The sequence below is a fragment of the Pipra filicauda genome, unplaced genomic scaffold (assembly GCF_003945595.2).
Source record: "Pipra filicauda isolate LSUMZ 115617 unplaced genomic scaffold, ASM394559v2 scaffold64_size3178608_pilon, whole genome shotgun sequence".
NCBI lineage: Eukaryota > Metazoa > Chordata > Aves > Passeriformes > Pipridae > Pipra > Pipra filicauda.
The window spans coordinates 1969503-1996629 of NW_024104809.1; the positions used below are offsets into that span (position 1 = coordinate 1969503).

Below are 27127 nucleotides of genomic sequence, written 5' to 3' on the forward strand. Positions count from 1 at the left end.
ACGGGGGATGTAGTCCGGATGTGGCTGTATCCCATCTCCTCCCATCCCTTTCGCGTCCATTACTCGGCAATAGCAAAGCTCATAGAAACAGACTTCATTTCGCTCCCACGGCTGTGGCTCTTACCCTGGTCTGAAAGAGTCTCCACTTTATTTTCGTAACTAGCCAGAGCGGTCTCCTGCCAAAGGCACGTGGATGCAACATCTTACTAGCAGGCAAAATTCAGCATCACAAGCGGTTATTTCAGTTTATTTTGCTCAGTTAAAAACAAAACTATAAAACATTTGGTACATTTTAGTTCGCAACATACAAGAAACAATATAAACTGCCACATTAGACTCGCCACAAAACAGCTGGAGAATCCCCCCCTGCTCCCTCCCCCTAAAAGTGGTACCCTCCAAAGTGGTACTTTTCTGTGGAAATTTTGTGCCAGCAGGCTCACGGTACACCAGCTTATGCCGCTGCTTCTTGGTAATCTGTGTGGCATAAGAAAGTCACAAAGTGCTCCAATTTTGAACTTGTAGTAACTGTAACTTCCTAAACATGTTCCTGTAATTTCCCCAATACGTGTGGTTCCACTTAAATGCACCCAAAATAGATGGATATCACATATCTACATAGTCAGGATACAAACCCATTCAATAAAACTGTATCAAAACGTCACAGATTAGAGTGTATGATGGACAAGATAAAATACACAGTATAAGCTAAACATGCAGAGTGCCCTTTTCAGTGCTTGCTGTCCGCTCTGTGGGTTTTCCCCCCAACACGTTTTAGCCCAACGGAGCTTACATTAGCATCACTGACCAAACCTGAATCACAGTTTTAATTAATTAATGCAGATATAGTTTCCTTCATGCTAGCACTACATGAGCTCTGCTCTCAGTCATTACCAGCTTTAAAGTGTGTTTTTATAAGCTTTAAGGCATGTAAAATAATATATGCTTAGAGTAAAAGAAGTGCCATGATTTACTTCTACTAGAAAAATACCTCTTCACCCCCATTTGCTGTTCCCTTCCTTTTCACTCTCTCCCCGTACTCCTCTATCACTGGAGCGGACCCAAATCATCTTCTATTAGCAAATGAATTTTAATCACTTCCATGCTGCATTTATTTGCAGCCCCCTTCTTTACCCTGACATCAGAATCTTTAGGAAACAATGCTGGAAGATGAAAAAACGCCAACAGAATATAGGACTGTAATAGGGAATATAGAGGATCTCACCTCTATTTCAAAGTGGCCATAAATTCAGTCACACAGACCATGTCTGGATGACAATTTCTTTCAGAGACTGTTTAATTTCAGTTTTCTTCACTCATTTTATCCTATGGATCATAAGATATTTTGCAGTAATCCTTTCCAAAGGATTCCAAAGATAAGGCTGAAGGTGTATTCAGAAAAAAAAATAAATTCTAATCGATAACTTTTTACAAACTAATCCCCACAGACTCTCTGTGAGGTAGGCATATATTAACTCTCATTTTTACATACAGGGAACGGAGGCACAGAGAAGTGTCTTCCCCGTAGTTGGAGTAAATCAGTGACACAGGACACCAAGAAAACAGTCCCTTACATGGCAGTAGACTGGGGTTTCTTTCCTAAAAACCTCAGGGTCTTCTCTACATGAAAACCATTTCTCTGAAGATCTGCTTAAATACCAGGTTTTGAGGTGAGTTGTTTCCATTAAGTCATGCAGTGTAAAATACGAACATTTTTAAACTAAACCCCCAAGACATCAGAATGCATACTCATCTGTAATCACCTTAAACCACAGCCTGCTTTTCACTGCAGTGACTTGCTTCTTGCACTGAGAGTCAGCAGTACACTGAGACAAGCCTGCTCAGCTGCCCCATTCTTAGGCCAAACCATTAACAGACTGTAGGATTTCCAAAAGCAACACAAATATTTAAGTTTAATCTACAAAGTGTTAAAACCATACTATACAAGTGATCACAATGCTATTAATATTAAAACTTAAAGAATTTTATAATAAACCAAAATTACGTATCTGGAACACATTAGCATCCTTTTAAGGCCATACAGGATCTCATTTGTCAAACTCCAAATACAGCATCCTTTAGGGATTACAGATTAAACACCCCTGTCTTCCGCAGCCTCAACCCACGCTGCAATTTGGCAATTTGACTTTCAGGGCAGTATAACCATCACATGTAGGCACCATTCAGTGCATCCAACAAATGGTCAGTGCAGAACAATGCATGTCCAATATTGTATGTGACTGGAGCAGCATCCAGACCCCAACTGAGAGTCTCCAGAACTGTCTAGAGAAATCTGTCTGACATCAGAATTAACTGCTTTACAAAGAAAGTCATTTTACCTTTATATAGTGTCAAACAAATCCATTTTTTCCCCCCATCCCTAAACCTATCCTCAGATGAAATGCATATTCTTAGGTGAGACTCTGGATCAGAGAGTAACAGTTGGTTATCAGCTCACAGTAGGGGAAGCCAAGCAAAATGTGTAGTTTAGGACTGTCAGATCAAAATAAATGCAGATGAGTTTTTTTCTTTTTCTTTTTACTGTGGATGATTTCTCAATAAAAATAAATCATGCCAACTTTACAATGCCAGTAATCTCTTAATATCTGAAGCAGCAATAACAAAATCTTCATAAAAGTGTTAGTGGTGGAGGGTCCAGAAAATACTCCTGCCTACTTGGTGAACTAAACAGAACCCAGACTCTTAATAGTCATTTCTCCAGTGCCATTGAAAATTATCACTCACCACCAGCTTATCATCAATTCCAGATACAGGTTAAAAAAAAACAACCAAAAAACACCATTAGCAAAACCTGCTTGAAATGTTTTCTCTTAAGGCTACAGAAAAATTAGCCAAATTCTTCATTCCACTATTAGTGAAATACCCCCCATGGCAACGAATACGTGATCACATCATCTCCAGTCTACTTCAAGTCCATATAAAGTCACATTTATTTATTAGACTTAACACACATGGTTTCCAGTGATTCTTCTGGTTTAGGCTCCAGCTTCTCTGGGAATTCTAATTTTTCACAGATTGTCTCCTTTATGGGTAGATACTGAGAGATCTCGTTAGGTTCTGTGAACAGGGAAGGTGGAACGTGCTAAAAAGCAAAAATTTTATATGAAACAAGTGAATGAAAGGAAGGGGGAAAAAAAGTACTCCAAACTTTTACAGACAATTAATCTATAATTTACCTGAAGTCAGGTATGATTATTAAAATTTATCTTATAACTTCAAATGGACATACAGTCTTACTCCTTATGTGAATCAATAAACCAGGGAAAGGGATTTAACATTTTTAAGCAAATTATAAGAGCACAAGAAAGTCAGAGACATCCATAAACAGCTACAATGTTTTTTAAAAATATACTTAAAATGGGAATGTAACAAAGTCTTTTTAAGATTCTAATTCTAGATGAGACTAGGATGGCCACAAGGGATTCCATGTCTTCTAGCCATTGCGATATATTCCCTGGAGTTGCTTGTATTTAGCTATTGATAATTGATCAATCTTAACATGTATCTTAGTTTTATGACGTTCACCACAGACATGTATATAAAATACTAAAACTCACTGGATTTTAATTTCATATTTTAACAAACAAGGTGGTTTCATTAAGTGAATCAGTATCTTTCTCTGGAGATCTCTGGAGATCACCATATACAAGACATGTGATGGAAAAAAATAATGCTATACTGAACAAATAATCTTCAAACTTTCTAACAACATTCTTTAAGAAGTGCACCCAGAGCTATTCAAATGCAACCTGCCCTTTGGCTACCCTTGCCATGCAAGGAGCCATGCCACTGTTTTAATTATTTCAAATCTCAGTGAAGCAGGAATCTTTTCTGCTTTACCTATGCAAGCTAATCCAGGGAACTGAAAAGCCACATGCATTTCCTCTCTATAACAACAAGCAGGAAAAATTACTTAACAGCACAGATGATAATTTTTAAACATGGGATGAAATAAAACCTAGATCACTGATTAATATTTCAAAAATTACAAAACTATTCAAAAAGCTCGTGTCTGGATTTAGTCCTCTTTATAGGGGTCACGTATTGTTAAGAAATGATGCAGTGCCCCTTTCCTCACAAGACAAAAAACATTTTGTAAAAATATTCCCTTTGGAAGGTTAGCATTAGTCATTTTTCCAAGTGAAAGAAAAATAAGGGAGAAGGAAAGTTACAAGAATATGAAAAATCAGGTGCTGGGTCAAGAATAAAAATCAACAGCTGCAACTCCAAATGTGCCACAAATTATGCTGAACCATTCCTAGAGTTTGAAGGTCATGTATTAAACTTATTTGAGAAAAAGTGGATGAGTCTATTACCAAACAGATTTTAATCTCTAACACTACCTGCAAGCATACAACCAGGCCTGAAATTGAGCATCAGGGGACATAGAATACCTGATTTTATACCTGAAGAGTTCTATGAAAAAATAATTAATAAAAAATCTTGGCAACTCACAAGCAGAAAAAGTAACCCAATCCCATCTCTTGCCATGTGATCTGAGCATTTACAAATGCAAATCCTGTTTGTTTGCAAATGCAAATCACTAAAACAAAGGCTGCATAAGTAGAAAGATTTTTCCTCTCTATCAGTTCCAAACCTAACAAAGAATGACTTACAGACACAGTATTTTCTGTGCTGACTGTAAAACAAAAAAGCAGACAGAAAGAAAAAAGAAAGTAGGTTTAAAAAATGCAATACCTTTAAACTTGATATTTTGCTTTCTCTGGATGTGTATTCTCGCAACATGTAGGTCTTGTCAGCCTAATGGAAAAAAATTATCATCTGGTATCAGTGCAAGCCAAGCATTTTAAATACATTGAATTCAGTATACATCTGAATTTGGTTGACCACAGATTTTCATCTGGGAGCAGAAATGTATGTTCAAATTCACAAAGACAGAGAAAGTTGATAGCAATGTTCTCTTTTCTAAAAATCACCTTTCTGTGTGCATGCCTAAGAAAAAATGCTAGGACTGAATACACTTGTTAATCTTTACTCACCTTGAACTACTTCATCAGTACAAATAGTTAGACAGAATAATCAAACCAGTTAAATCTTAACATTCTGTATTATTTATGAGATATCAGAACTCAAAGGAATATGGACAGTTATTTGCAAGTTAACACTTGCAGTCTAACTTAGACAAGCCAAAAATAATTTACTTGGAGAACAGTATCAAACTATTTACTGTTGCCTATTTTTCCTCTTGTACTTCCTTCTCTAATCTGTGTCTGTCACATGTATTTAAGTGATTACTTCACATGAGAAATAGCCTACTCTGCTCGTGTAACACCTCCCTCCACAGCACCCACACTTGGTTGCTAGTTCAGCACCACCACAATTCTAAAAGACAAATGAAAGTTCAGTTCAGGTAACTTCCGTGCCCCCAAACATCAGTATTAAATTAGAGGAATATCAGCAGGTCTATAAAAGTAACACGGCAAGGGAACCTCTGTAAAATAGCCATGATGGAAAATAAGGGTTTACCTCATGATGAAGCCTCGTATCATTCATCCTGATAAGTACCCCATCAACTCGCAAGAAAAACCTCAACAGCACAAAAAAGCTGGAAGGCATAACTCTCTGCAAAAATAAAGATGTTCCATTCAGCATATTACAAAGGTACACTTTAGGTATGCAATTATCTGCATCAGATATTCACTATGAAAGATAGTATGAAGAGCTTTCAGTAGTAAAGCCAAAATCTGGGCTGTTGATTTGCTACAACCATGGCTGAACAATAGGGCAGACAGTGCCTCAAAAGATTCTTAGGCAGGATGCAGAAAGAGGGAAAGGATTGCTCCCTGAAGCAAGTGACAGATGATAGAAAGATTTCAAAACAACATATTTTCCAGTAAGATTGTATTTCTAAGAGCAAGGATAAAGAAGTTTGTGTTCTAAAGTTTAAATCCCAGAAGGAAGAACATGCAAAAAGTGACTGCATTTTGCATTTATTAGCCAATGAGTCACCAAGCATCTTGTGTAAGCCTCTAAATACTCACTACTTTTACACTCAAACTTGATACTCCATGATCATGAAGCTCGTCTTCAAACAGAAGTACTTCTTCAAAAAACATAATTTGTTCCCTGGCTTTCAATTTCTCTGTATTTATGTGTTCTGTTGTAGGAACAACCTAAAGAAAAAGGTTAAGAACAGTTAGCACATTAATTTGTTGCCAAACCACAAAAAGTTTGTCCTGATCTTTTGAATTCCACAGTTTTAGAAAAGAAAAAGCTTTTAGAGCTCAAACCTTAAAACATCCCAGATTTCTAGGAGAAGAAGTTAAAATTAAAACCAAAGTTTCCAAGAGTTTCCTCTTGGAAACAAACATCAAGCAACAGCTAAGAGTGGAAAATTCTTAATAAACTTCCCTCTGGATACGGGCTCAGTAGGTTTTTAGCAGCAAACAATTCTGTTCACTTTCTTTCAAATGTTTTTTCCAAAACATTTGAAGATGCCTCATGTTTACCATGCAAATGAGAAGTTCGGGTTTATAAACAGGATTCCACACGTTCAATGTCTCTTCTCACTACAGACCCTGAAAAGGCTTCTAATAAAGCCTTTCTGTGAAAATCAAGTACCTATATGTTTTCCACCACATGGTGGAAAGACCTAATACACCTCATGGTGGATAGACCCTAATACACTTCTGGTGCCTTAAGACTACAGGCCAACAACACATGGTTTGTTTCTATGCTGCATTTTTAATTCCAGAATAACTCATATGATCTCTAACTAAAGCATTCTAGTGACTTAATATAGATTTTCTACTTAGTAGCAAGAAATCTGTATACAGTAAAGAAAAACTGGGAACTTTAGTCTTATTCTCAAGATATGGGAGGGCTTGTGCGTTTAAATAAGATGAGTTACTGCTGCAATAACATAAAATCACTGAAAGCAGCAAGATCTACATATCTGCTTAGACAAACAGGCAAGTAACAGAGCACAAAGGTAATACAGAATTACATAGTTGATAGTTCTGCAGTGTGTGAGCAGCTCAGAGCTTCAGAGGTTCAGCAAGTGCTGAACATTCCCACATGCTTTAATCCTAAAATGCCTTAAGACACCACCCACCCTCCCCCCACCCCTCCCGTTATTAAAATAAGCCATGATTTCATTAGGATAACATGCTGAGAGACAGGATAAGCCCAAACTATACTTTGCAGTCAGAAATTATGAAGCATGCTTTAGATTTTACAGAAGCCTACTGAAACGTAAATGACAGCTTTAAAAGTGTTTGACTGAAGCAATATGTGGTCAGCATTTAACGTGGAGAAAATCTTAACCTTTAATGTTGCAGTATCTCCCAGCAACGTCCCTTTGTAGTCTGTTGTGTAAGTCCAGTCATACGGCTTGACAACTTCCTTAGTGTGCTCAGTCTCACTCCTCAAAAAGCGAAAGAGAAAACAGGTTTGTAGTAATTGCTTTGTAGTAATCTTCAAAAAATTACAATCCCCCATACGACTGTGCACTATGGTTCCCACATTATTCTCCAACAAAAACAGAAGATTTGTGCTGCAATGACGATGTTAAGACTTAATCATAGTTTCACAACATCTGTTTCCGTAATAACTTAGAAAACCATTACGAGAATTCCTGTGCTAACACTATCTCAGTTCTACGAGTCAAAATAAAGATTTCATGCAATATTGCTGAAAAATTTGTATTTCAAGATCATTTTTTCTTTAAGTAGGCAGAAAGTGATGTGCTGATGACACACAGCAACCATTGACACTGCAATGTACCTTAGTTTTCATGACAACTTTGCTTTCTCTCTGTGTTTTATTTCCAGGTGCTCTAAAACTAATTGGGTAAATACCAAGCATTACAACTAGTTCTCATGCATGGTAATTGTTCTGCTTTATTCCTAAGGCTAAGATTTTAAACATGTACAGCACTTTGAAATACCACACAATCTTGTAATGCTCGAGGCCCTGTGAGTTTGAATAAACAGGAACAGCACTGAGCCATGTTAAACTTGAAGTTTATTTTAAGAAAGCCAAGACACAACTGAAAATACAGCAGACCCAATTTAACAGATAGGATGATCACAGCAAAGAAAAGCTAAGTGACTTCTGTGATCACAAGCTGTATCTAGGGCAGAACCAAATGCAACATGGTCTTCAAGAGTTTGGTCTGTTCTTTTAACTACTTTATGACAGTTTCACATACAACGCACCAGTACTTGCCCACTGGTGATAAAATACTGTACCTGCTCTCTTGCCACTCCTCTGCACAAGCGACTTTGATCATACCTTGACAATTATTGACACATTTTAAAGCATCTGTAGCATTGAACTCAATTCCAAAACCATGATCATGCTGTATTCTTAGGATATTGTCTCCAAACATCATTTCTGGCAGGGAAGGCATGTGTAATTCATCGGCCAATCTGCAGAGAAAAATGAAAGACACATCAGTCAGCTATAGTTCAGTAAAAGCAGTCCCTGTTCTGGAATAAGTATTCTTTAGACCATAATAATTTAGAAGGCATATCATTGATGTGTTCTGCAAGACTTTGTATTTTCCCAGGTTAATCATTTGACCTGAAATGCAGAATCATTGAATCAAAGTGACTTTTTCACCACAAAAGTATTCCAAAACATTCCTTCTCCATCAGGTTCGTACAAAAGTCTCAAACATGAGGAATCAAAAAATATCTGAGAAGCATGGAGAAGGAGTTTTTAACCTCTTCTAGCAAATTCCTGGGTGGTCCACGAACTACTCTGGCAGGTGCTCAAAAAGAACTTCTAGGAACAAGCACTCATCCTCAGCAACTTTGAACTCACTAGGCACAGTGGTCCATACCTCCAAATTTAGAAGCCTACAAAAAAGACACTTAAAAGAACCCTCGCATAGTATCTGAAAAGCACAGAAGACACTACTGTGATATACCACTTTTCCAAGCTGGTAGAAGACTGGTACTGGTATTTATAACTTCAAGCAGAAAAGCCACAACCAGAGCCACAGATCCAACTGAACAAGGTACTGCATGAACCAAGTAAGCATGATCCCTGCAGAAAATCTCAAACCATCCTATTTCACGTTCTGTTTTGCATCAATCTATATACTTATTTGTACTTACGTACATATAAACATATGCTATATATAAATACACACACACCCCACCACCTGATATACACTCTGACCCTTAATTACTAAAAGGCTTCACATACTTCTTTTTCTCCCTACCACTACCTACTTTACCTCTCAAGATCAAAAAGGAATACATGACATCTGGGGAGAAGAAAACTTTAGGAAAATACATTAATTTGAAGGACGGAAGGACAAAAAGTGTCGTAATCACAATGTTCACATTGATAACAAGGCATTCCTGAACAGAAGTGGTTATTTCGGTAACCCTACATAAAAAAAGAACAACATGCTAACCTTACTAAATTACAAAAAGCAAATTCATAGACCTGGAGAATAAGATCCTACATTTTTCCCAGAGAAGGCAGAATAACATTATGAACTTTTCCATTTCATCAAGTGTAGGTCCCTTGACCTGCAAAGACCAACTCTAGCACAAAAAGGAGTTCTTGGCTATGGCACATTTAATTCTTCACTTTTCCACACAGGCTGCTGAGGGATTTTTGCGATACATATCTGCCAGAAATAAAACTCCTACAGATACTAATGATGTTCCCTGAGCAATAAAAAAAGGCAAAATGCCAAGAGAAATAAATTATAAAAGGAAGCTGACTAAAAGCACTGCAACAAGATGGTTTCTGACTTTTCAAATTTGAAGTGGGATGAATTGTTTTGCAGATCTCATGCTAGGTACCGAGATCTACAGGTAAATGGCTATTTTTGGACTTCCCTACCCTGCAGAATCCTCTGTGTTCTTTCAAGCCTGTGTTATGCCTCTTGCTGCTTTACTTTTCAGTCTTTTTCAACACGTTCTGAAAAACTGTGCGTTCCTCAAAAACATCTAAACAGACAAAAGTAATTTCTGAAAATTACAGAGGTGACTAATTTAAAATAGGTACAGTTAAAGAAACTGAATAGATCAGAAAATAAGTAGAGCAGGCAATTTGGCTCTTAGACTGGCAGCTTAAGTCTCTCACTTGTTCACAAATAATGAAGAGAATTAACATCCTCCCAATCTTAACAAAAAAGATCTATATTTTTAAGAGGTAGCATCCTACAAAATAAGTCTTCAAATATGGCACAAAAATGAAATGCTCTAAGAACAGCCCTCCTTCCCCCACAGGACACAGGTACAGCTTACGTGGATGTTGAAGCCTCATTACAGAAAAACTACTAAATCACAGGATTCAAGTTTTCTTACCTGTAACTGTAAAAACCAAAGGATCATTAGTCAGAAGCAGTTTGAGATTATTTTAGGCATAAGATAAAGATGGAAAAAGGAACATAGGTTTTACCTGTTTTAAGGCAGATGCCCAGTTTTAAAAAAGTATTATGTTGTTATGTTTAAAAATTAACATTTACATAGTTTACTATAATGCTAATTAAAAAACAAGCGTAGCATTTCCAGACACGAGACTTTATCAAACAAATTAGAATCATGGAATTGTTTAGGTTGAACACGACCAACCGTTAGCCCAGCACTGCCAAGTCCACCAGGAAACCATGTCCCTGAGTGCCATGTCTACACATCTTTTAAACACCTCCGGGGATGGTGACTCAACCACTTCCCTGGGAAGCAGGTTCCAATGCCTGACAACACCTTCTGTGAAGAAATTTTTCCTAATATCCAATCTAAACCTCCCTTGGTGCAACCTGAGGCTGTTTCTTCTTGTTCTACTATTTGTTACAACCTCCTTTCAGATAGTTGTAGAAAGTGATAAGGTCACTCCTGAACCTCCTTTTCTCCAGGCTAAACAACCCCAGCTCCCTCAGCCACTCCTCACAGGACTTCTGCTCCAAACCCTTCCTAAGCTCCATTGTCCTTCTCTGGACACGCTCCAGCACCTCAATGTCCTTCTCGTAGCGAGGGGCCCAGAAGTGGACACAGCACTCGAAGTCCAGCCTCACCAGCGCTGAGTACAGAGGGACAATCACTTCCCTGGTCCTGCTGGACACAGTATTTTTGATCCAAGCCAGGACACCATTGCCTTCTTGGCCACACACTGCTGGCTCATGTTCAGCTGCTGTCGACCAGCACCCCCAGGGCCTTTTCTGCTGAGCTGCTTTCCAGCCACTCTTCCCCAAGCCTGTAGTGATGCCTGGGGTTGTTGAGACCCAAGTGAAGGACCCAGCACTTCGACTTGTTGAACCTCTCACAATTGGCCTCAGCCCATTGATCCAGTCTGTCCAGACCCCTCTGAAGGCCTTCCTACCCTTCAGCAGATCAACACTCCCATCTGTGAACTTACTGAGGGTGCACTTGATCATCTCATCCCGGACTGTCGATAGATATTAAACAGGACAGGCCCAAATACTGAGCCCTGGGGGACATCACTTGTGACCGGCCACCCACTGGATGTAACTCCATTTACCACCATTCCTGTGCCCGGCCATCCAGCCAGTGTTTCACCCAGAAAACAGTGCACCCATCCAAGCCAAGGGCAGCCAGTTTCTCCTGGAGAAGGCCTTATTAATCTCAGGAAAGGGAAAAGCAAGATGAATGAGCATACATTTAACGTGACTAACAAGAAATTGTATCCCACTATTCCAGAAACTGAAAACAAGAAGTATCTGATGAATTTAGCTGCCACTGTGGTCAGTTATGGCACAGCTGAACTGTTCAGCTCCACATTAGCAAATCTGACTTAAGTGCTTGATGCTGACACAGGAACACTTTCTCCAATGGTTTGACAGGAGTGGAAATTACTACAAGAAGAAAGCAAATTATAAATTTTTAATGAAAACCACTACCTTAATATAGCTATTACGAAGACATGCTACTGGAGCAGAGAGTCCACGGGCCACATTTAAAGGGCCCTTAATCACCATTATAAAGTAATTAAGAAAATCAGGCTTCTAATTAGCAGGCATCAATTCACAGAGGTCCAGATCTCCAAAACCACTAGAATCATAGAATGGTTTGGAATGGAATGGACTTTAAAGATCATCGAGTTCCAACCCCCTTGCCACAGGCAGGGACATCTCCCACTGGACCAGATTGCTCAGAGCTCCATCCAGCTTGGCCTTCAACACTGTCAGGGATGAGGCATCCACAACTTCTCTGGGCAACCTATTCCAGTGTCTGGCCATCCTCACAGTAAAGAACTTCTTCCTAATATCTAATCTAAACCTGTTCTCTTTCAGTTTGAATCTCTACCCCCTTGTCCTGTCACTACATGCTCTTGTAAAAATCCTCTCTCTTTCTTGTAGGCTCCCTTCAGCAATCATTAAAACCAAATTTTGGAAATCACCTGTAACCCAAATCACCCTAGTTTCTCCAGCCAAAGAATCAAGCTTCCCATCTCGAAAAAAGAGGGAAGAGCTCCCCCTCCCCCCTAGTAACTGGACTGAGAAGCATCTCCCCCGCCCTGGGAAGGGTCTGTGCTTCCAGCGCAAGGCGCCCAGGCGCCCCAAAGCCCTCGCCGTGAGGGGCTGAGGCGGCAGCCCCGCGGGGTCCCCGAGCAGCGGGGACGCTGTGCTGTGCTGTGCTGTGCTGTGCTATGCTATGCTGTGCCGTGCTGTGCTATGCTGTGCTGTGCTGCGCTGTGCCGTGCTGTGCTATGCTATGCTGTGCCGTGCTGTGCTGCGCTATGCTATGCTGTGCCATGCTGTGCTATGCTGTGCTGTGCTGTGCTGTGCCGTGCTGTGCCGTGCTGTGCTATGCTATGCCGTGCTGTGCTATGCTATGCTGTGCTGCGCTGTGCCGTGCTGTGCTATGCTATGCTGTGCCGTGCTGTGCTGCGCTATGCTATGCTGTGCCATGCTGTGCTATGCTGTGCTGTGCTGTGCCGTGCCGTGCTGTGCTATGCTATGCCGTGCTGTGCTATGCTATGCTGTGCCGTGCTGTGCTATGCTGCGCCGTGCTGTGCTATGCTGTGCCGTGCTGTGCCGTGCTGTGCTGCGCTATGCTGTGCTGTGCTATGCTGTGCTGTGCTGCGCTATGCTGTGCTATGCTGTGCTGTGCCGTGCTGTGCTATGCTATGCTGTGCTATGCTGTGCTGTGCTGTGCTGTGCCGTGCCATGCCGTGCTGTGCCGCCCCCCCCGGCCCGAGCCCGCCCCACCTCTCGGCCTGCGCCGACTTCATGATGTGCGTGCGGGCGGCGCTCAGCTTCCACGGCCCGAAGGTGAAGTCGCGCCGGCTGCTCTGGAAAACCGGGTGCATGGCGGACTCCTCTCCGCCGAGGAGAAGGCAAAAGGAGCCAGAACGGGCGGCAGAGGCGGCGGAGCTCCTCTCCTCCCCACACCGCACAGCGCTCACGGCAGCGACCGCAACGCCGGAACAGCCGCCTCACAGCGCTTCCGCTTCCAGGGGCGCCGGCAGCGCGGAGCCCGGGCGCGGAATCCTGGGATGTATTAGGAAGAGCTTTGCTAGCAGGCAGAGGGAGGTGTTCCAGTACCTCTGCTCAGCCCTAGTGAAGCCACATCTGAAGTGCTGTGTCCAGCTCTGGGCTCCTCAGAACAAGAGGGACATCGAGATCCTGGAGCCGGTCCAGAGGAGGGTGACAAAGATGATTAAGGGACTGGAGCATCTCTCTTACGAGGAAAGGCTGACGGAGCTGGGTCTGTTTAGCCTCGAGAAGAGATGGCTGAGAAGGGACCTCATTAATGTGTATAAATATCTAATTCTAAGAGGATGGAGCCAGGCTCTCGGTGGTGCCAAGCAATAGGACAAGAGGCAACAGGCAGAAACTGATGCACAGGAAATTTCACTTGAATATGAAGAAGAACTTCTTTACTGTGTGAGTGACCACGTGCTGGAACAAGTTGCCCAGAAAGGTTGTGGAGTCTCCCTCACTGGAGATATTCAAGAACCGTCTGGACACAATCCTGTGCAATTGGAATGACCCTGCTTGAGCAGGGAGTTTGGACCAGGTGACCCACGATGGTCCCTTCCAACCTGATCCATTCTATGAGGTGACGTGTGGGGGGCAGGTGGGAGGTGCTGCCACACATGGAGGGCTCCGTGCTGCTCTGCGCTCCTGGAGCCACCATGGGGAGAGCAGACCTTTCTCTAGTCTCTGCCCACCACAGGAAAAGGGAGCCAGCAAGCTCCCCCATGCCCCCATTCCCGGGGTGCCGGTCTGTGGCAGCTGGTGGAGAACATGTGTGTGCCCCGTGGGTGTTCATGCCTCCAGCCACTTCCCCACGGGTACCTCACCGAGAGCAGCAGGACGGCTGGGTGGGAGCTGGGGAGCTCTAAAGCCTCTGACGGCCCCGGGCCATCTCCCTGCCCATGCTCAAAGGTGCAGCAGACATTACCAGGCTTCATCACACAATGCCCTCTGCTGTGTTGGCAGGTGGAACTTCCTGGGTATCAGTTTCTGCCCGTTGTGGAATCCCCTGTGCTGAGTTGGGTATGGTTCTTAACATCTTGGTTCTTGAATGTTGTCCAAAGATGCTCTTTTAAAAATGTCGAAATGTGATGGCAGCTTAAAAAATCCTGTAGAAAAGCATCAGTAGAACTGATTGAAAATGACACATAAGTTACTACTCCATTGTTAATGGGGAGGTGGTTGTGTTGCTTTTCTGCATCACTGAAAGGGCAGACTTAACTCCCTACGAATTTCCCGTGGCACAGGAGCAAGACACATGGGCCCGCTCCTGCTGCTGGAGCACAGGGGCAAGCTGAGACAACAGCTACGGGAAACTGATGTCCGCATCATGAAAAACTCCCCGGAGCAATCAAAACATAGCACAGCTCGTGTCAGAGCAGTCATCCGCTGCACTCAAAGGCCTTAGTGATGCACAAGCTCGGCATTTAATTATCGTTCACCCTTTATACTGTGTACTTTCATCATCATGGCTAGGCTTCGCGAACGAAGATTTGTGTACTTTATACTGACACCTATATCCGGTGTCTTGCTTCAGGTGGTGTTGGGGGGAAGAACTCCCAAAATCTTCGCTGTGTTACTTTTAATAGCGTTTCGGAGGTCTAGCGATTTGGCTCTGCCCCTCTGCGTCTGCCTAGTACTACGTGCCGAGGCAACTCGCTTCACCTGATCCGTGTAAAATGGATATCCACCCCCCCCACACACACTTTTTACTGGATTTCGGAGGCTCCGCTCGCCCCTCGCGGGCGGCCGCGGGGAACATGGCGGTCGGGGAAGGGGCGCGGCGGGACGAGGCGGCGGGGCGGGACGGCGGGAGGGGCAGGGACGGGCCGGGGCCATGGTGGGGGAGGCTCGGGCCGCGGCGGCTCTGGGGGGTCCCGGGCGCCGTAACCAGGAACGTCCCACTCTGGCGGCGGCGGGCGGTGAGTGCGGAGCCGGGGCGCGGGGCAGAGGCGGCGGGAGCGGCGGCGGGACACGCTCGCCCCCGGGGCGGGGGGGTAGGCGATGGATGCCCAGGGCGGAGGACCCTGTCCCAGCCCTTTGTTCGCTGCCGCAGGGAGCGCGGGGGCAAAATGGCGAAACCGCCCCCCAGCTGGATCCCGCGCGCTTTTTGTGTACCGGCACGCCTGGTCAGGCTGCCCGGGGTTGGGATGGGATGGGATACTGCCCCTGCCCCGGGATGTGATGGGATGCTCTTTGCCCTGCCCAGCCCCAGGCGGGCCATCCCTGCCGAAGGCCGCTTTCACTCCCCGGTGAGCAGCGGGGCCGCGAGGGGACGGGGAGCGCCGGGTGCCCCGGGAGTCGCCAGTGCCGGGAGCGGCCGCGGGCAAAAGCCGCCTTCCCAAAACGCGCAGCGGTCCAAAAGTATTGGACAGGCCCGCAGAGGTGGTGCGGCATGCTTAGAGAGAAACTCGAGAGGAGGCGTTTTTGCAAACAGCCTCAGACAGCTTCGCTAGAGAGGAGCTAAGTTGTGTTTCTACAAAATATTGGCCCAGTAATGTCTTTAATTACGCTCTTAGGAAAGTACAGATAAAAATGGAAAAAAGGCGTCTCTCCAGACTGACACTGCTGCCTAAGGCCACAGCAGCCACGCAGATGGAAGCATTTCTGTGAGTACTCCTGGCTGTCTGGGACCCGTGGTTGGGCATAGCCACAGAATTAGCTGAGATGACTTTCCCTGAGTCCCCAACTTCCAAGAAATTCTAATATCAATGTCATATTGTTTAATGGACTCTTTTACTTTCCTGGTCTGCATATTTGCATTTTTTGGTGGTGGTTTTTTTGGTTGTTTGGCTTGGGTTTTATTTTTCGGTATGCTGTCTTGCAGATGGGTGAAGAATTGAGTGGTGAATGGCAGTTGGAGGCAGTGGGGAATAGGCTAAGGAATTGGGAGAAATAACAAGGTTTCACAAAATGAGGTTTTGAGTCAGTGGGATGGATGCTAAGACTGAGAAGTCAAGGATTAAAGGTTCTTAAGCATTTCTGTAGCATGGACCTTGGTTTAATGCAAGGAAGTGTTTTTCAAACCTCATGTACAGAAAGCCAGTTCCCCCAGTCCTTTGGTATTGGCAGCAAAATACAATCACATCTGTAGCTAAGGTGATTATGAACATGGAGAAGCGATGTTGGGAGAGTACATGCAATGGTTCCCAAGTCTTTGAATGTTACTTAGCAACTGTTAAGAAAGAGTCAGCAGGGTATGATTAGCCAGGCATCCCCAGACCACCAGCAAACGCTCCATAGGCAGAATACAAGGTAACAATTGGGATAAACAGGCAGAATTTTTTTTAAAAGTGACTTTCTTTAAAGTAAGAGAAACAAAGACTGATAGCGATGTTCTTGTTTCTTCACAGGCTAGATGAAGGGACCGAGTAAGATGCACAGCTGGTAAGTATGACCTAGAAACAAGTAATATTCTTAGAAAATTTTAAAGTAAAATGTACTAATTTTCTTTCTTGTTTCCCCCCTTCACTTCTTTTTGTCTTTCAGACAGTTTCTTCCCTGTTCTAGGCTTGATGCTGTCATTGATCTCTTTGGTGTACCCATAGGCAATTTACTGCCCCTTCACTTGCCTGTCTAAAATGATTTCCTGTGTATTACAGGTAAATTTTAACACAGGCAAAAGGGCCTCCAGTCTTTGGAAGGAGTTTGAAGAAATACTGCCTGAGTGTTTCTGAGCGTTGCTCTGCTTTTAAGTGCTCAGCATGTCTTGGCTGCTCCAGCTCTGCATGCTCTGACCATGAGCAGCAATTCCTCCCTCGGCATCGTGAAGGGCCTGAGGAACCTCACCACGCAGGAAGATGGGGCAGTCAGAGTCACTGAGTCCATTGCTATCATCGTCATTGCTATTTTCATCTGTTTGGGCAACCTGGTGATTGTCGTCACCCTGTATCGGAAGTCTTACCTTCTCACGTTGAGCAACAAGTTTGTGTTCAGCCTGACCCTTTCCAACTTTCTGCTCTCTGTACTGGTGCTGCCTTTTGTTGTCACCAGCTCCATCAGGCGAGAATGGATCTTCGGAGTTGTTTGGTGCAATTTCTCAGCCCTGCTCTACATGCTGATCAGCTCAGCCAGCATGCTGACCCTTGGACTCATAGCTATAGACCGGTAAGCCGCTCTTTTTTAATGAATTGTAACAAATTGTCTAGTCATCTCATAGAGGGACTTGTTGGCTGTTCACAGAGTTGAAAAGCAATGCAGAGGGTAACATGTAGTAGTTAAAGTGTCATTTTTTCTTCAGCCCCTTGTGAAATTTTGATCTAGACCATGACAGAGCGATGTCATCAATAATGCAAAATGCAGACGTGCATCTAAAGTTTTTTAGCACTTGATGGTGAATAACACACTACTTGAGAAACATGAAATAACGACTTAAAATTCCAAATTCTACCCTAAACATGCACTCACACACAAGAACAGATTTAATAGTTGCGTGTGTGCCTTCAGCCAAGTTTGACAGTCTTGACTGCAACAATACGTATTTTTACATGTAACTGTTTTTAGAAACCGGGTCCCTGAGCCCGCTTCGATGTTTGAAGAAGAAAGGGCTAGATATCAACATCATTAAAATATGTTCCTTTCTTTGTCCTATGTCTTTTGTGCTTCTGTTGACTACTCCTTTTCCTGCCCACCAGGTACTATGCTGTCCTGTACCCGATGGTTTACCCAATGAAGATAACGGGCAACAGAGCAGTGGTAGCTCTTGTGTACGTGTGGCTGCATTCCCTTATTGGCTGCCTCCCTCCTCTTTTCGGCTGGTCGTCTTTAGAGTTTGACCAGTTCAAGTGGATGTGTGTGGCAGCCTGGCACAAAGAGGCCGGCTACACTGCCTTTTGGCAGATCTGGTGCGCGCTGCTGCCTTTTGTGGTCATGATGATCTGCTATGGATTCATTTTCCGTGTGGCGAGGATTAAGGCCCGCAAAATCCACTGTGGTAGCGTCGTCATCGTGGAGGAGGACTCGCAGAGGAACGGGAGGAAAAACTCCAGCACCTCCACGTCCTCGTCTGGCAGCCGAAGGAATGCTTTCCAAGGGGTCGTTTACTCAGCCAACCAATGCAAAGCTTTCATAACCATCGTGGTTGTCATCGGGGCTTTCGTGATTACGTGGGGGCCTTACATGGTAGTAATTACATCAGAGGCACTTTGGGGAAAAAACAGTATTTCCCCTGCTCTGGAGACATTGGCTACATGGTTGTCCTTTTCCAGTGCCATTTGCCATCCGCTAATTTATGGACTGTGGAACAAGACAGTGCGCAAGGAACTACTAGGGATGTGCTTTGGGGATCGGTATTATCGCGAGTCCTTTGTTCAGCGGCAGAGGACGTCGAGGTTATTCAGCATTTCCAACAGGATCACAGGTAAGACGTGTGGCTGCAAAGGACACTCTTCCTTAATACCACTAAGAGCAAGGTTTCATGTCTGTGTGCTTGGCATGTTTTCAGGCTCTCTAAAAAACGTGGGATGTTTCTGGAGTTTTCATCAGTCTTTTGCTCAGGTTATCACTGACACTTGAGAGGAGAATTATTTTTCTTTTTGGTGGTTAACGTGTCTCTCCTACTCTAGTAAAATTTTCTCAGCCAGAGAAAAACATAGTGTTAAGGTTAATAAAAAATATTTATTTTCTTTTTTCTCAAGCATTTCCTTTTGTGTTGCCCACATTTGAGCTCTACCAGTAGTACTTTTTCTACACTTTTTCTGTGATTCCTGCCTTTATGCTACAACTCTGAGATCCACTGAAGTTACACTGGTGTTACTGTAAATTCAGTTTTTAGGCTTAATGATTGTGAAGAAAAGATCATTAACAAAGTAGAACTATGTAAAAATAGAACTATTTGGTGTCTCTCCATGTTGCAGTCTGAGAGCTTCAGTTGCTCGGTTTGGTGTTTTGTTTTGTTTTTTTTTAAAGTAGCAGTGCAATGACATTCGGATTTTTTCATCATTTGCCTTGCCCTGTTCAGAAGCTTCCAAAAATAGAACACTTTCAAGGGATATTTCGTGCCGAGGCAGGAACTGAAGTTATTTAATTGGGAAGGAAGATCTAAAATGCAGAAGGAAGGTGAGAGCAGCAGGGCATCCGTTATCTTTTCTGCAGCCTGAGATTACTGGGAGAGACTGTCATCTGAATGAAAGGATTCTGCAGCTACAGCCACATCACAAGCTGCAGGAGTTTTGACAAATCTGTATCCAGGAGATGCTATGGATGAACACACTGGGAACTGGGGTGGAAGGGCAAAGACAGGAAATTTCTTTCTCTTTACAAGCAATAAGAAGCTGACAGTTTCAAGTTTATCAGGTATATTAGCTGTAGGCTGACAGGAAGGGGAAATAGAGCCCCACTAACCCCAAAACAAAATCTTGAAGTGAGATTCAAAGAAGGCACCTTTGTTAAAAACCTAGGATCTCTTCCCTTCTTGTTTTGAAGGTTTGAAAGAAGTCAGGTATGTCTGTGCTGTAGCCTTGCTCATAAACTTTGTTACTCACTAGCGGCCTGTAACAGCTGCTGGTGGCTACCATGTTATTCTCTGTCTAGAAGGTGCCTGGCAAATATCCTCATCCCTGTGAGCGTATACACTCGGTGCTCGGCCTGTCCGGCTCATAAAATACATGTAGTTGAAACAAGAGTGGGAGGGAGATGGTGCAGGTAGAAAGGAGACTTTCCCTAAGGAAAGACTCCAACAATACCTGAGGGCTGCTGATGAGGTTTCTAAGATGGGAAGTCCAGAAGCTGTGCACTCCGAATCAGCAAGGTAAGTTCTATAAGCAGAATAATAAATAAAGCAGTAGAGTGAGTATTACTGGAAGAGGCTTTTACTATTGCAAACCCCTGAAACATTCACAAGAACAAAACTTTCTTGCAGATTTGGGACTATCTCCTCATCTTACTGCCCTCATGGCAGGGGGACGGCCATTAGGAAACAGCAGCAGCACAGGAGACACAGGTTTCAGCTGCTCACAGGATTCAGGTAACTACAAGTCTCTTGCTTTCTTTACTTGGGCAGAAGCTTGCACTTGGCAGAACTCACTGGGATAGTCACTATTTACACACACAGATGTCTCTTGGTGGATGAATGACATGAAGCATCTGTTCCAGCTGTTACAACAAAACTGCTGCAGTTGCTTTTTTCCTTCCTTGCTCTCAATATATTTGCTTGCAAAATGCTGTTTACAGAATGATGACCCTCCCTTGTTAATGTGTCCTGGGAACAAGACTCACTGCTTTTGTGCCCTTCTCCTTTAGTTTTCTATTGTTCTTTGGAGACTTTCCCTGTATCCACAAGGAACAGAGCAACAAAGGGCTGTGGAGAACGTGCTTCTCTTTTCTATTTTGTAAGAGACCTTGTTTTGTTCATCCTGCAATATAAACATAAACACTTGGAATGGCTTTAGCTTATGATTTCATCACTACTTAAGATCTCTCAATTGAAGTTGTTTTGGAAAAGGGAAAAACAGTTCTGCCGGTAATTTTCTATCCAGAATTGTTGCTAGATTTTTGTGGCAGTTGATTCAGCTACCACTCCTTAACTGCCCTAGTTTAAGAGTATTTCTGCTGTAGAGACAGCAGAGGGTGATCTTCTAATATTCGCTTGGTGTAAGGGGTTTGTTACTTTTGTAAAAGAAAACTGTGGAGCTGGGATTTATTTATGGTGTTCTTTTATGCTGGTAGTTTTATGCCTGTTGTGGGTGTTCTGCAGCTTTATGTGATAAAGGAGAACAACATCCTGGTAAACCTGCGTCAGTAGAGTGGATGTTGTGTTACCATTTTTTGAAGGACAGTGAGCAGTTTAAACAAATGAACGAACTAAAGAGATAGTGAGTGCTGTTAGAAGTGCCACTGTTGGTTAAAGAGGGAGTATGGTCCATAGCCTGGGAATGGATATATAGTGATGCACTGTGAAATAATGTTTCACTGGATACTTTTGCTGTGAGGAACTAAAGAGCAGCAAGTCTTAGTCCCTCTGCAATGTTGCCTGCTGCATGTAGTACGTGATTCCGTGGCCTGTAGTGCAGTTGTGTCTTTATCTTTCCTGGTAAACAGAAACTGGGCTTTTCATGTTATGAAAAACAGATAAAGTATGAAAGAGGAAAAAAATCCAAGTGGTGCCAGCTGTACACAAAATACGAAGTGAGTCCTGAGTCCCAATTATAGAAATGTTGCCTTAAGATCAGTTATTCCAAGGAAAAAGATCCACCGTGTAAGAATAAGAGGCTAATTTCTTCACCAGCCACATTTGAAAAAAAGCACTAAAATTCTACTGCATGGAAGAATATATCTTTCTTCCTAGTGCCACTCTTCTATTACATGCTACGTTTCTGAGGAGGATTTGCTACCCTAGTAGATCAGTAAGAGTCTACTGTTTTCAGATCAAAAGCAGTCAAGTGGGTGAAGAGGGATATCACCATCCAGAGGAGTTACAAAATCTGGAAGGGACTTTGTCCTAGGCCTGTTGTCACATCACAGGAGTAAATGGACTGATAGTAGAGTGCCACATATTGAATGTGTGCAATCTGTGTCTTCCAACAACAGCTTCCCTGAGGACTGCTTTCTCAGCAGTGCCCTAGTGTGTCCACAAAATACTTGCTCTGCTTTTCCTTTATGCAGCAGAGAGACCAGCATTACAAGGAAGGTGTAGGCTGCAGTCTTGCCCTCTGTGTGAAAGCATTGCAGAGATGCCAAGAATTTCCTTGTGCTTTTTAAACTCTTATTTTATGTTGGAAAGGTGCAAAGCAGATTCAGGGAGGTGAAATTTAAAAAAAAAAAAAAATCCTCAACTGGAAAAAAGACTCATTGGACAAAAATCATTCCCAACCAACAAGGGATTTTTCCCCATTAAAATACACTTCAAGAAAGTGAAAGTAGGTTACTAGAGACAAACTAAATTGAACAGAAAAATTCTGCAGTTCAAATTCTACCTAGGTCTGATTACAAGCAGACATTTGGCAGCTACGGTTGTCTGCCTCTTGGGTAGCCACTGTTAGCCTCTTGTCTTCATCAGGAAATGGGAGAAGTTGCTCTCAACTTTACCTTTGTTTACTGAAGGTAAGGTTTCACCTTTATCTGCTGTCCTATTGACATTATAAGCTCTTCAGCTGAGAATTTTGAAGCTGCTTGAAGTTTTAGATGGCTAGTGAGAAAAGATTTCCCAATCCTTTGAATGAAAACTCTGACCTCATTCTTTTCCTTTTCAGTGTTTAATTTGAGCTGAAATTTACTCCCAAAAGCTGAGTTCAGACGTCTTTTGAAGGAACTGCTATAGACAGAAAAGTTTTTGCCAGGACATTGTATCCCAGTATTACTGTCTTACTTGAGAATGCTTGCATTGTTTCAGGAACAGATACAATGCTTCTTGAAGATTATAGCTCAGATGGCCCTCATGCCCCACACTGCATATGTCCTCCTCGACGGAGGAGTTCAGTGACATTTGAAGATGAAGTAGAGCAAATTAAAGGTGAGTTTAGGGGTAAGTATGTAAATGCTCAGAACTAACTATATTGCCTGCTCAGGAAGTCTCTCAGAACCTTCATAATTGTCTTACAACATCACTGATCGCTCTTCGCCTTGACAGACCTCACCATTCATGCAGGTACAAGAGAAAGCAAGATCAGGTCTTTCTTCTAGTTCTCAAGTAACAACAGACAAGGACAAGTTAGAAGCTGGGATTGCCAGCATACATATCATTTATATAGCACAGCAGTATCCTCTGCAACTCCATTTATCTTGGTGGCTGTTGCAGTCTGTTTTGTGTTTCTCAGAGAATATATTTTTCTGTGCTCATATTTTGATTGCAATATCCCTGTGTTCCTCGTTTGCTGCCTCCTCTCAACTTTATCATTCACAAACTTGAAATTCTTCTATTTACACGCTTGAATAGTCTGAATATAATTTTATTCTGTTATACTTACTTTTTTTACTTAGCTTCTATTTCACTTTGCTGGGTATGTTCCTCAGCAGATATGGGTGAAAATAGATGAACCACATACACTGATTTCAGTCAAATCACTTTTTGATTCTCTGCTAGCAAAGTGTTGCTGTGATCATCTGTAGAATGTTGGAAAGTTAATTTACGCTGGTAGTTACAATAATATGGTTGTTAGCCTTCTATTCCTAATTTTCTAAACAGTACGTGATTGTGGACAGTATGAAAATGAGCAGAAAGCCTTTAGGATTCAAGTAATAATAAAACCTGAGATAATGAGAGTCCTTTCTATGGAATTTTTAAACATCTTAGCAAAATTCACTTTAGTCCTCTTCCCAGCATAAGATAATTTCCTTGTACAAATACCTTACCATATACATTGCCCATTATCTTTCTGAGTGATTACATGGGAGCTGACATCTAATTTTTCGTCTGAGCAAAAGAGGAAGGTTTTAGTGAAAAAGTTCCTCAAAGGTTTAGCAATTCTCTCTGGTAAGTCTCAGGGTTTTCAGGATCCCTGAGACTTTAAATTATTTCAGCAGCCTCACTGAAGAGTTACATTTAGGATGAACACCTTTGTTACTCAACATGTTGGTGGGTAGAGAAGTATACAGATGCTACAAGAGCAACTGCACCAGCACTGAAGAGCAGGTGTATCCCAGGTCACTCTGGGATATTGTATTCATAGAATGGTTTTGAAAGCCTGAGTATTGTTGGCAGATGTGCTCTGTAGAACAGTTATTTTGCAGAGGATGTGATCATACCTGTAAAAAAGGATCAATATTCGTCTTTAAGCATTTGCACAGCCGTGCTGATCAACACTTATGCTGCTTTTTTTTTTACCTCTTTTTTTCCAGAAGCTGCAAAGAATTCTGTTCTTCATGTAAAAGCCGAAGTCCATAAGTCTCTGGACAGTTATGCAGCCAGTCTAGCAAGAGCTATTGAAGCTGATGTGAAACTCAGCTTGTTTGGGGAAGATGCTTTACCAGGAGCCCTGTTCCCGGTGCGGACTCTGCCAGGAGGCAGCATGAACACGCGGCGTGGGGCCAGGCCCCATGCCAGCCAAAGACTGAAGTTGCAGAGCATCGATGAAGGGAATATCTGACACCAGCACTGGAGTAAGAAAAGAGAACAAAACCACTAAGCAGGGCCTATTGCAGCTGTTAGTGTTTCAACAGAACCAGGATACCTTGTCGGAATGTTTTCAGTGTTCTTTCAACATTTGAAAGCCAGCTGAATTTTGGTACTTGCATCAGCATTTTACAGTAGTGTTTGTTTACTGTTTAGGGTGCTATTGACTTTTCTGTGCCATGTCTTTATCACACAGTTCATAGGAATGGAGGGTTTGGTTTCGCTGACCAGATTGTTAGTCTGTTGAATCTTGGGTCCATTATTGGCCAAAGCTGATAAAGGAAAAAAGCAGGAAAAGTATGTGCAGTGTTTTAATTTATTGTTGTATTCATCATCTTCTGAACACCAGCATAATCAGTTGATACTTGATAGTTGGAGTGCTCTGATAGGAGCTTGTACATGAGATACTACATACAGCCTTACTGTCACTCCTAGATGAGGAGCATGGACTTTACTGAGGGCAAAACCTGAATTTTTCAGAAAGCTCACGCAGCTTATAGTCCCACTTACCTTTGCTGGGGGATATTTCTGTTTGTTCAGCCATCAGAATGGCACATCAGATCTGACAGTGGATTGTGCATTGCTTCAGAGGTACGGAGCACCAGCCTCTCTGGATATAGTGGGTGGGAGCAGACCTGTGCTGGAAAAGCATAAAGATGGTATTTGAGGAAATCGTTTATGCAGAATTCTTAGTTTCTCTGAGAACTTCACCTCACGTCCCTGGTTTTGCTTTTACTAAAAGGGCACTCTGTGGCTGTGCTAAGCTTGACAGAATATAAACAAGATATTGCCACTTCATATTCAGGATTCATCTTTTCTAGAGAGAAAAGAGTTGTTTGGTGTTTCGTTTTTTTTTAGTCATGAGGGAATGTAGTATTTAAGCTATACTTACCTCAGTGCTTCTATTTCTTGGAGTATTAATTAATCTCAAAAATAAGAACATTTGGCACTTATATTGCACTTTGCATGTTCTTAAGCACTGTACAGACATTACCTTGTTAGGCCTTTGTGAGAAGGTTGATCAGCCCTGCTTGCTAAAGAAGGGGAACTCAGCACAGTCATGCTGCTGGCAGTGAAACAGTCTGCAAAGGTGGAAAGGTTTGTTATGAAAAGAAGGATTAGGTGGATCATACAAGTATATCCAGCTTCAGGAACCTTTCTGTGCCTTCCTGGGCTACCCCCTTCTGTACTTTGGAGGGGTTACAGCCCTGCCTTACTGCATATTTCAGGGAGAGGGAAACAAAACTGAGCAGGATAATTCCTTGGGGGTGGGCAGTGAGTAGCAAATGGACTTAAGGACCAAGGATTTGCATTTGTTTACTCTGTGTCTGCTCCCCTGTGCCTTCACCTTTCCCCAGAAGTGGCTTGTATGAGGTTTTGCTGGAGATTGTTTGGAAATCGAGAGTAGGATGTTTCCATCTGAGCAAAAACTGGGTGTAGACTTGTTTTGTCTTTGTGTGAGTTATTCAGAGACACAGAAGTGTCGTGAGGCAGAGCCTCAGTCCAGTACTGTATTTAGACATCCTATTTGTCTGTGTTCCTGACTCAGAAATGTATTTCAGCACAAGATTATGTCCATCTCTGGACAAAGCAACTTGACTTTATGAACTTGCCTGAGTCCCATTAAGTTCCCATGCAAAATATAACTGCATACTTAAAATTCAGTACATGGTTTGCTGATTTAAGAACAGGCTGTTACAGTAAGAACACTTAAGCTCCAATAAGATGGCTCTTTGCATAATGCAGGACTAAAACAATAATAGGGAGGTTCTTACTCCTGCATTTTTTGCTTCTAGTGTGTTAGATAAATTGGCACCTGTGGGCATTCGTTAGAAAAGCAAAACTAAAAATCCCAGTATTTGCCAGGAAATGCCCTGCAGTGAGGTCATTATTGCTATCGTTAACATTACAATCATAGCTGCTTCTAGTACTCAGCACTCCTGAAGGAACGTGCTTGCCTGCTTGCCTCGAAGTATTTTGTGTGCATCCCTTTTATTCAATATTCCTGCTTCGGAACAAGCTGAGCAAAGTCGTTGCTGAATGTGAAAAGGGCACACAGTACGTATGCATTGTGGTGGAGTCGGTGCCGGCCCAAAACGGTCTGTGTTTAGGCAGAAAAATTCCAGGGCATATGTGAAAGGACAAAATCGTTAGTATTGTGTAAAAAGCACATTTTTCACACAGGTACTGAGCCAAATTCAGCCTTCAGGCAGGTTGTGTCAGTTTACACCGTGACTGAATTTGGCTCCAGTGTTAATGTCACTAATCCGTTATTTAGTGTAAATGTTGTTAATATTTTTGTATACACGTTATAACCCTTCTGTTATTCTGCTACTACCCAAGTCATTCTCTCACCTGAGTTGTCATTAACGAAGAAATGCACACGTTTTGTAAAACTGTATTCCCCATCCTAAATACAAAAGAGAAAAAAAACTAAACACTTATTTCCGGCTCTTGATGGTCTGCGCTATTTGTTTACACTACTGTTATTTCAACTTGAATTCATCTTTTAAGTGTTTTACTTTTAAAAGCACGTTCAGCTCCCAGGATGAGCCTGACAGCGGCAGCAGCTGGAGCAGTTTTCACAGGACGGGGAGGCATTCTGGGTCGAGCAGGGCTCTCTGAGCCCGGGCAGA

The 27127-nt window shown here is 42.7% G+C and overlaps 2 protein-coding genes across 4 annotated transcripts; one reads left to right on the plus strand and one right to left on the minus strand.

Annotated features, from left to right (window-relative positions):
• Positions 1-219: 219 nt before the first annotated feature.
• TIPRL (TOR signaling pathway regulator) lies at positions 220-13368 on the minus strand. Its single transcript, XM_027727613.2, has 7 exons — positions 13175-13368; positions 8232-8411; positions 7306-7405; positions 6021-6152; positions 5506-5601; positions 4717-4779; positions 220-3100 (listed from the first exon to the last, which is right to left on the minus strand). The coding sequence occupies exons 1-7, from the start codon at positions 13273-13275 to the stop codon at positions 2948-2950; spliced, it is 825 nt and encodes a 274-aa protein (XP_027583414.1). The 5' UTR covers positions 13276-13368; the 3' UTR covers positions 220-2947.
• Positions 13369-13835: 467 nt separating this feature from the next.
• On the plus strand, positions 13836-26944 carry GPR161 (G protein-coupled receptor 161). Of its 3 annotated transcripts, none has more exons than XM_027727638.2 (8): positions 13836-13852; positions 15964-16053; positions 16798-16831; positions 17047-17551; positions 18079-18803; positions 20304-20408; positions 22773-22892; positions 24218-24465. In XM_027727638.2, exons 4-8 carry the CDS (start codon positions 17184-17186, stop codon positions 24463-24465), a joined length of 1566 nt encoding a protein of 521 aa, XP_027583439.1. In that variant the 5' UTR covers positions 13836-13852; positions 15964-16053; positions 16798-16831; positions 17047-17183. The 3 variants fall into 3 exon arrangements, with proteins under 3 accessions (XP_027583439.1, XP_039244395.1, XP_027583438.1); XM_039388461.1 differs by lacking the exon at positions 13836-13852 and adding an exon at positions 13946-14467; XM_027727637.2 differs by lacking the exon at positions 13836-13852 and adding an exon at positions 15297-15366 and having other exon boundaries at positions 24218-26944.
• The last annotated feature ends 183 nt before the right edge of the window (positions 26945-27127 follow it).

Coding starts and splice junctions, on each gene's coding strand:
- TIPRL (XM_027727613.2), bottom strand. CDS start 13,275: ATGCACCCGGTTTTCCAGAGCAGCCGGCGCGACTTCACCTTCGGGCCG. Junction 6,153..7,305: donor GAGATACTGCAACATTAAAG/GTTAAGATTTTC, acceptor CTTTTTCTTTAG/GTTGTTCCTACAACAGAACA. Junction 4,780..5,505: donor ATACGAGGCTTCATCATGAG/GTAAACCCTTAT, acceptor TTTTTCCATTAG/GCTGACAAGACCTACATGTT.
- GPR161 (XM_027727638.2), top strand. CDS start 17,184: ATGAGCAGCAATTCCTCCCTCGGCATCGTGAAGGGCCTGAGGAACCTC. Junction 17,552..18,078: donor GGACTCATAGCTATAGACCG/GTAAGCCGCTCT, acceptor CCTGCCCACCAG/GTACTATGCTGTCCTGTACC. Junction 22,893..24,217: donor TGAAGTAGAGCAAATTAAAG/GTGAGTTTAGGG, acceptor CTTTTTTTCCAG/AAGCTGCAAAGAATTCTGTT.